Source organism: Macadamia integrifolia, chromosome 7 (genome assembly GCF_013358625.1).
Source record: "Macadamia integrifolia cultivar HAES 741 chromosome 7, SCU_Mint_v3, whole genome shotgun sequence".
Taxonomy (NCBI): Eukaryota; Viridiplantae; Streptophyta; class Magnoliopsida; order Proteales; family Proteaceae; genus Macadamia; species Macadamia integrifolia.
The window spans coordinates 29,785,884-29,795,831 of record NC_056563.1 but is presented as its reverse complement, the minus strand read 5'-3'; the positions used below and the strand labels follow the sequence as shown (position 1 = coordinate 29,795,831).

At 36.3% G+C, this 9,948-nt stretch overlaps 2 protein-coding genes across 2 annotated transcripts in view; both read right to left on the bottom strand.

Moving 5' to 3' along the window:
- Window positions 1–3,046, bottom strand: part of LOC122084468 (lysine histidine transporter-like 8) — a 32,997-nt gene extending 29,951 nt beyond the window's left edge. Inside the window, exon 1 of the mRNA XM_042652735.1 lies at window positions 2,782–3,046. Coding sequence (XP_042508669.1) covers window positions 2,782–3,035 — 254 coding nt within the window. The 5' untranslated portion in view covers window positions 3,036–3,046. The remainder of the gene's footprint in view (window positions 1–2,781) is intronic.
- Window positions 3,047–6,255: 3,209 nt separating this feature from the next.
- LOC122084896 (protein NRT1/ PTR FAMILY 6.2-like) overlaps window positions 6,256–9,948 on the bottom strand; it is a 4,718-nt gene continuing 1,025 nt past the window's right edge. Inside the window, exons 3-7 of the mRNA XM_042653316.1 lie at window positions 9,542–9,644; window positions 8,530–8,747; window positions 7,422–7,957; window positions 6,984–7,324; window positions 6,256–6,824 (exon numbers count right to left, since the gene is read on the bottom strand). Coding sequence (XP_042509250.1) covers window positions 6,256–6,824; window positions 6,984–7,324; window positions 7,422–7,957; window positions 8,530–8,747; window positions 9,542–9,644 — 1,767 coding nt within the window. The remainder of the gene's footprint in view (window positions 6,825–6,983; window positions 7,325–7,421; window positions 7,958–8,529; window positions 8,748–9,541; window positions 9,645–9,948) is intronic.

Below are 9,948 nucleotides of genomic sequence, written 5' to 3'. Positions count from 1 at the left end.
TTTCTTTTCTTTTAGCTAAAAGGTCATTAACTTTATTAAAGGTATATGAAAAGAAAACAAGAAGAAAAAAACCAAAACTAAGGCAACAAAAATGAGGCTCTATCTTCGGCATTACCATCAGCAGGGTTCACTAACAATCTCGGAATGGTCTTTCCTTTTTCTTTTCTGTAACTCAAATTGATGTTTGGAGTATCAAGTTCTTTGAGGTTAACATCTTCTCTAGGGGGAAAAAAAAGAGAAAAGACTTGTCTCCCTTCGTACCTCTCTTTTAGAATAGAAAAACAGGGTTCAACTTCTCTTGGGAAATACAGAATAAGAAAAGCAGATATAGCAATTTCAGGATTCACGTGGTGAAAAGTGATGGAGGGTTGAAGAAGTTGGGTGTGATACCTTTGTTCACTCTACTCCAACTGCTCTAGCTAAGACTAGAAAACTAAGAGCTACACCGAGAATCCCAAGCCCCCAATTAAGGAACCACATTACATTGTATCATTTAGGTCTCTTTATTACAATCCACATAAAAACAAGGGTAAGCTAGACTGGGAGTGCTACGGCTATAAAGAAAACCAAGAATCCATAAAAGATCCGAAACCCTATGCACACCCATCATGAACATGGTTTGTTCTTCTTACTAATGTAAACCACCTCCAGATTGTCAAATCCAACCATTGCATAGACCTGGAAAGAGCATAGGCAGTTAATTGCCACAAGCATACTTGTTAATCCTAACACAAACCTTGGTGCTTCGTAGTTTCCATGAAATTTGTACAAGGTGCTCAACATCCCATTGTTGTTCTCAGGTATCTGGAATCATCATTAGAGTAGTCCTTTAGTTAGTTTCAATATATGAAATAAAAAGGAGAAGAATGTCCATTTTTCTTAAATACAAGAAAAATATATTTTAGATTGAGCTTAATTACCAGGTCTCCGTAAGCCCAGTACCCTACTATTGCAAGAGGATATAAACACATTGCAATGAGAAGATACGTAAATTTCACCCCTTTCCACATTAGCACCTGAGATGGATGTTCTTGAGTTGAAGGCATTGTACCCTGCATTAATAACATTTACATGAAAAAAAAAAAAGATTTCAACACATCATCCCCCTACATCCTAGAGTTCGGATCAGGAACTCGAACAAGAATTATTCTCATATCTGATCCACACTCAGAATCCACTTAATATGAAAATCTATTGTAAGAAGAGAGAGATCGAATGGATTCCATGTGTGGATCAGAAACCATAAGAGAATGGTTCTCGTACGAGGACCTGATCCAGACTGTACATCTCAAGTGTCTGCATAATTCTACTATCTTAATTACCTGAATTTCCAGTATGAGATTGTGACCTCTGGAAGAGAAAGCAATGATGCCAAGTGCATTGAGAATACTGAAGGTCTTGGCCGGCTGCAATATTGACTCATAATTAGATGCACCAGCCATCCTACCGTGAGTAATCGAAACCACCCAAAAGATGGTACAGTAAGTAATGGCTAAGATGGCACCAACCAATGTGACATCGGCGATAGAGTTCAGATTAGGAAGCTGAGCCAGGACGAGGGAGGTGCAGGTAAACACCAAAAACCACTTGGCGTTCATAAGGTCCTTGGCGTGGCGGCATGAGCTAGTAGTACCTTCACCTTCACAAATTGTCTGGAAGAAAAGCTTCATGGCCCCACCCCCAAGAGTTGTCAATGCAACACATGTCCCACCTGATAGGTACAGGATGGGAAATAAGGCCATCAACTTCCCTCGCTTTTCACCTGACCCTCTCAGCTAAAAAACCAGTCTCGGAAAAGGGAGAGGGTGGGTGGGGGGTGTGTCTGTTGGGTGGTAACTTATATATAAACCCTACAACTCTTGTTTTAGCCAACCATGCGGTCGACCCTAGGATTAACTTCTGCCTCATTAATCACCTAATTCTAATATTTATTTTTATTTCATTTTGAATCATGGCATGTATTTTATAAGTTAATAGCTTTTATCTTTATTTTATTTGAAATATGAATAATATTAATAGAAAAAATATTTTAACAAATAATACAGTGATGTAAAAAAAATATCTTATTTTTTGGTAGCTATTAACTAGTACTTAGCATTTAAAATTTATTTCTAAATGTTCAAAAGAAAAAAAGTTGGTACATTTTCAATTACCCTAAATCTCTCAATTGAAATTGAGATTCCATGAAAAGGTGCTATACCCATGGAATGAGTTTATGATATGCTGTCACACTGCAACATTAGCATGCTATGACATATGGGTTCTCAATGTTGGCCATGATCGATGATCCCCAAGTCAATTTGAACCGTCTGATATGGATTTTAACAAGGGAGGGTGGGGTCAGTTGAGTAGGGCATACATACCGAATGCAGCCTTAGCTAGATGGAGGTATGTACCATAGCGCGTCTCAAGAGGAACTGATTCGTGGAGTTGGGTGAGTAACCACAGTGTATAGAGTGTATAGCTGCCATCCAAATCCAAATGAGAAACTTACGATTCCCCAAGTCCTGCACTTTACAATACCAAATAATCATGATCAGTTATTGTTCATGGCTCCAAGTACTTACCCTATTTGAGAGAGTTCAAAATGAGTTTTAAGACTTAGATTTAGATTCAGTTAATTAAGCTTGAGTTTCCCTGTTGATGGTGATGTCGAAGGTGGGAATTCTTGATGATTTATAATGAATTTTTCTTTTATAATTGATATTGCTGGTTTTCTTATTTTTCTTCTTTTCTTAATAAATTTTTTGGATCTTCTAGCCAAAAGAGAGAGAGACATACCAACCAAGGATGGAGAAAGCAAAGGGAAGAAAGAGAGCTTGAAATCCGATTCCAGTGTTAAGGGAGTGGAATGTTGCATAGAAGGCATTGCCGTTCCTCGACTCCGTGATGGGGAGCCAAGCGTCTGGGACTCCACCTCCTCCTCCACCACCATGGATGGTAGGATTGGACCTTGTATGGTTGTGGTTGTGGTTGTGGCCCATTTGTAGTACTCCTTCTTCATCGAGCTCCAGGTCAAGGTTGCCGCCTTGCATGGTGGGGACGATCGCTGCCTTCCCCGGGACTGCAAGAGGAGGAGGAGGAGGAGGTGGAGGAAGAACGGGGGCAGTACTGAAAGGAAAGGAGAGAGAACAATTTGGTAGGGAGCATGGTATAGTTTCATTATAGAAAAGAGAATAAGCTCTCCTCGTGATGAAACTGTGAAATTTTGAAATAGTTCAGTGGTGCTGGTCAATTCCCATTGTAAATGGCTCCAAGTACTTACCCTATTGGATGGGATGGGATCATCAATAAGGTATATCTTTGGTAGTATAGCTGTACATTTGACAGAGATATATTTATACAAGGCAAGACCTTAAGAAAAGAAGAAATAGAATCACCATAATAATAAAGCAAATCATCCAAAACACCATGTCCAACAGAAACCCTTACTATTTTTTACCATCTAATATCAGGATCATATCACATTCTTTAATGATTCTAGGTACTCAAATAAGTTCAAAATTCCTTAGTGTACAAATAACTTCTCAAACATCAAGTCTTACATTTTTCTTTTACCAAAAAAAAAAAAATTTTTTTTTCAAGTATCACCTAGGATTAATTAAATATGCATTATAAACGGATTCTAGGGCTTTAGTTTCAATTGGTTCCTCATTAGGGTTAAGGTTTTATAACCATCCCGTCAGATTAGTAACTTGTCCCAAAATAAGCACCACATAACCATCCCATTTAATAATGGAATAGGTCAACTCTAGTTTTTCAGAGGGTCAAGGTTGTATCTGAAGCTTCAGATGTGTTTCTTCATTTAGAATTGGTAAGTAATTGTGTTGTTGTATTGATTTCTACAATGTAGAATATATATTAATAAAATTCGCACGTGTAGTCAAATTTTAGATACAAAATTCTATCCATCTACAAATATAGCCAAATTAATTCTATTTATCTGCACATGTAGCTAATGTTAGATACAGAGTACTGACATTCAAATATTAGCTCATGAATGATATCCTAAACTAATGAGCTCTTAAAGAGATGGCTCAGTGGAATAGAAATAATATACTATTGTATTTACTTTCCAAATATATCTCTCTTTCATCTTTGTAACCAGAGCAATGTTTCTCCATATTGACCACCTCCTTTAGTCAACATCACATAACTAAATTGTGAAAGGTTAAGTAGTTGAATTTGGTTTCTTGAGAGAACATGAAGCATGAAAGATGTCACCTGCGCATGACATTTAACTATAGCAGACATTTCCTTCTGTGCGAAAGTAGGTTGAGTAACACTTACAATTTTGAGTTGTTGATCTAAATGTATTCTATACAGAGACAGAAAAAGAGGGGGGATCTAAATCACTATGCTATTCCGTTTTTAATTGTGTTATTGTTCTTATTATCCACTATTAGGGATAGAAAAACATTATTTTGTCATAATTCTTATATATCCCCAACATCCTTAAAGAACTTCAACAATTTCAATCACGGGGAACTAAAAACCTATGTATCTACTATCTTGTTAAACATAAGAGCAACAATTAATTGCGCAACAATTACAAATACAATAACCGAATGAAAATAAGGGAATTTTTAATATGACGTATGGATTTTTTTTTTTTTTTCTATTTCCTTTTTAACTATGGTTTCTCTTTGTTGGGGCGGTGGCATGGTGGGTTTGCTATATGGGTGAAATCAGATATTTCTTGATTGGTAAAGAGAGAAAAGTATAAAAAGGAGGGAAGATCATGGACAATGGGAGAGTTTGGAGGAGAGAAGAAAAGAGAAGTGAATCAAAAAGAAAGTGAGAAGAGTTTGGTATATGGGTGGAATCAGATATCTCTTGATTGGTAAAGAGAGAAAAGTATAAGAAGGAGGGGAGACCGTGGACAATGGGAGAGTTTGGAGGAGAGAAGAAAAGAGAAGTGAGTCTAAAAGAAAGTGAGAAGAGTTTGAGAGAAAGAAGGAAAATAAAGATAAATTATTTGAATATAAAAATAAAGAAAATAAATGGGTAATTGGGTATCAATAATTTAAGAAAAATATAGAAATAAAAGAGAAGCAGATTAGTGAAGGAAACATGATATTTAAATAAGAAGGAAAGGATAAAATAGTCAAGTGAAAGATTTGCCACTTGGTGTTTTTTTTATAATAGTATGATATACATAGATGTACAGCAGTCGACTCTATCACTGAAGGAAAGATAATTACAGAGAGGAAGGGTGGGTATCCTCCAATATCACATGTGGGAGGTTCTATACAAATAAGGTAAGTGCATATTCAGTTGGCATAGGAGAGTGATTCTTTGAGTCGGTCGATGCCTCAATATCATAGGGTTTGAAAAAAATGAAATCAATACTCTTTTAGTATTATTTATTAGTACGAGGCTCTACGAAAAAAAAAAAGGTATATTATAAATAGAAGGGACAATTATTTTAAGATTTATATGATACAAATAAAGAAAAATTGCATTACTTTAGTTCTTTGTGCAGTACTTGCAGTGAATCCCCATTCTATATCCAATGTCATTGGGTATATCCGCTATTTTGGACTGATGATGCATTTACTGCTTGGCCTGCTCACATTTCTTTATGTGGATGGCATAGCTAGTTGTGTTAAGTCTTAGTGAACATGTGTAGACATATCCCAAGATCCCTTGCTTCCATATCAAATCTTAACACAAACAGAGTTTGCCATGTGACAACATGAAGTGTTGAAAATTTTAGGCCACAATTGAAAATGTTGGTAGGCTGTGGTCCACATATTTTTTCATTAAAAAAAGAAAAATTATCTGATCAAAATATTTAGTAATTCCATTTGCAAGCCCAAGAAAATTTTGCCACATTTTTTACCTGATATGCTTAGCCCATACTCCATAGAAAACAACTATACATTCAGGCTAGTTTAGGTGGTTGATGATCTCCATAAACTCTACTTCGCAATGCAAGGGTGAAAATACTTATCATGTTTCATGCTTCACAACGAGAGTTAAGGTATTCTCTATAATAAATAAGGAGATTATTGGATTTGCTTAATTTGATTCTTTGTCCAATACCGTATTTCATACAATCACCTATCCGGGAAAAAAAAAAAAGATAAAGAAATACTAATATTAGAACTATACCTTTCAAAGGGTAAGAACAACAACAGCAAAATGAACTCCCTAATAAAAAGATCCATCCAAAGACCCATGGATATGTCACCCCATCCAAAAGGGGAAAAAATATAAAATAAATTAAAGATATGCATTATGTAGGTATCATTAGCAATCTTCATCTGCAGAAGTAGCAGTAGGGGTGCCCTCCATCTGCATAGCATGTTTCTCTTCCTCTTTAAAACTTGAAACGATGCTTTCTTTTTTGGTTGTCCTCGTGTACCATATGGCACAAAGAAGATAGAATACCAAGTTTATGAAGCTTAACACAGCTAGAAGAGCATAGAAATAGTGTAATTTCCCATAGTTTATGTTACTAGTTAGCCATGCACTGCCAACATGTGTTCCTGTCACCTTGTTGACTATGGATACCAAGAAGCTACTAACAAAAAACCCAAGTCCCACAGTGGAGAGGAAAAGACCCGTGCTCATCGACTTCATTCCTTTTGGAGCTCTGGTTATGAAGAAATCAAGCTGACCGCTGTACATGAATGCTTCTCCCACACCAACAAGGAAGAACTGCGGGATCAATATGCGGAAATTCAGGGGCAAAGTTGTGACATTGCCACCCATAGGTCTAACGATGGATATCCGTTTTGTCTCCACGATTGCTGCAACTATCATGGCCACAATTGAAAAGACAATGCCAATGGCTATTCTTTTCAGGTTGGTTAAACCTACAAATTAGAAAAGAATGAAATTAACCATATTAATTTTTTGACAGAATTGAAAATGGGTACTATACAATCCTATAGGCCTTTCAAAATCCAATGTCTAACTTAAGATTTTGACATAGATTTCCTTCTAATTTTCTATTTATGATTAATCACACTTACCATGTTTCCCTGTCCACCTCTTCATCAAGGGAATGATCACACGATCATAGAAAGCGGAAGAAATCAATATGCCAGCAATAAAGAAAACATTGAATGAACCTGCTGGGATTTTAAAGTTTCCGATTGATCTCTCCATTGTTGAAGCTTGTACCACAGAGAAGGTGAGCAACTGCGCATGTATGGTCCAGAAAAATATTGTGGAGGCCCAAATTGGCATTAGTCTAACCATCATTTTCACCTCCTCTACCTTTGTGACTGAACATAGTTTCCAAGGTTTTCGAATAAAAAATCCATCAGCCCCAATTTCTTTTTCGCTTACGATTGCAGCCTTGTCCAACCAACTGGAAAAGAAAAATGTAGTGTTAGCATAATCTTGCAAATGCTTAAGAAAAAACAAAAACAACAACTTGTTTTGAGTCTCCATGTGTATCTAATTACCAAAGTTGGTCTGTGTGATGGATTTTTGCAGCTTCAGTGGAGTCATCATATAAGGTATCAATGGTAGGACATTTGAGTTTCCTTTTCCATACAGAGGCCACCAAAACCTGGAGAATTTGAATAATGGGGCTTCCCATGCATTTCCTATACCTATATTTTCTAGTCCTTGACAAAAATCCCATCAATCCAACAAAGAATACTATACAACAAATCCCATATCCCCAAGCTCGACTGACATAGTCTTGTATGTAGATTTCCACTGTGACACCCAGAAGAGTTCCAAAGTTGATGACAAAATAAAATCTACTGAAAAAATAATCCATCTTGGATTTTTCCTTCTTATCCTTCTCATCGAATTGATCAGTTCCAAATCCTGATACATTGGATTTAAGTCCACCCACTCCAAATGCGATTATGTATAGAGCAATATTCATGACTCCAACTTGTAATCCATTAGCCTCTATGCATATACTTCCGCTGCAAGGGGGTGGTTGCAGTCGTGGCACTACAGTGGATATTGCTAGGAGGAAAGCACCCTGCAGTTATAATAGTTCATAACAACAATTGAACTCTTAGGTATATGAAGACACAACCAAAAATTTCCATTAATGAAATATGTAAATCCATTGGAAAATAAAAAAATACGCATGTTTGATGAAATGGTTGTTGTTATCTGTTTCAATGACGAATCATTGGTTAACTGAATAATTAAATAAATAGTAGATCTTTCTCTTCGTCTCAGGTTGATAGATCTTCTCAATTGAAAGATCTCCTATATGGAGAATAGACATTCCAGTTGACCAAGTGAAATTCTAATTATTTTGAACTATTAGGTGGATGGACCATCTAGTATATGAAGACATGAGTTTGGATATGTGAGGATGGGTGGGGACAGATCTCATACCCTCCATGTGGTGTGGGACCCATCTATGGCACTTAGGACCCACACCCCATAGAAGGTTTGAGACCTGTACCCACTCATTCCCACATGGGGAGCTGATTATGTATCAAGCTAATTATACTTTTGTCATAAGTGAGATGTTTCAATATGAGATAATGGAAAATATTAAAATTGGGACACCATCTTCTGGTATATATTTCTACTTACCAGTGTTTCAATGACTGCAGAAATGGTAATTGTCCAATACCGGCCTAAGAAAGTATCTGCCACAAAACCTCCGAACAAACCTAACATAAATACTGCCCCAGAAAAGTTTGTTACAATGTTGGCTGCAGTTGCATTAGGAAGATGCATCTTCCCAACCACATAAGTCACTAGGTTGGATCCAATTCCCATTGTTGTGAACCTCTCGCACGTCTCAATAACTACACAAGTTTTGATCAATAGTAAAAAAATCAGATGCATGAAAATAGAAAAAAAATAATACAAAGAGGATCTCTCTTAATTTGTATTATTATTATTATTATTTTTTATTTCTTTTACTTCTTTTTTTGGTTAGGGAGGGAAAGTTTTTCTAGGATTCGCTGAATATAATTTCATTCACCAATAAAGAAAGAAAAAACCATGAAATTATTATAGAGGAATTTAAATAATTAAAAAAAAATGGCATGTTTCAAAACATTTTCCCCCATTATAGGCCATTGAATTTTCTAGGCCTGAATGGGAAAAACCAACTAAATAATGGGAAGCCCAGTTCCTACATGCCCGTGGTAGGAATATTTCCTATATGCTCATTTTAAAACCCTACAATTGCCCCATATCAAATCAAACGAAGCACTGGTTTATAAAGAGGAATACCCCTATGTTCCTTTTGCCACATGTCAAATGTCATCCATACTAAAGTTTGTTACATGGTAAAACATGGCTTTAAAAATCCAAGGCCATGACATAGTGCACATTAATAATTGTTGCATTGTAGACATGCATGGGCATATATGGGAAGCATGGCAGAGTATTTGATTAAATTAGATGATGAAATTTGACATTTAGCTATTCCCAATCATGACCTCTCTATCCAGAGGTCAAAATTTACCATGCTATCCACATGGGCGGGCATGTTGGAAAGATTCGGACAATGGACATATTAGGATTGTATGGATTTTCTCATCCTAAAATAATTCAAAATTGGCTGTGCAAAGCAAAGAAGAAGGAACTGTACTTAGGATAGAAGCTGCAGACAGCCATCCTCCAGTTTTCGTCTTGTCAACAGGTTGTCCCTTGTAATCTACTGCATAAGTAATTTTTGGGCTCATTTTCCTTTCCTAAGAAACACATAACAAAATTTTAATTAGAAAACATTAAAGTAATTTAACCTGGACTGGTCCAGGTGGTCAGACCTATATATTGGCCCATTCAGCATGCATTCTCACAAGCAAATCAAATTTCATAATGTTATGGTCAAACCATTAAGTTTATTTATTTATTTTTCATATCACTTCGTTGGAAAGAAGGAGAAAACTATATAAAAGGGAAACCCAGAAACAAGGGAAAGAAATCACCCCAATCGGGGAACCAGAGGAGAATTTCCACTTATTAACCAAAAAAAAAAAAAGGAAAAATTTTTTT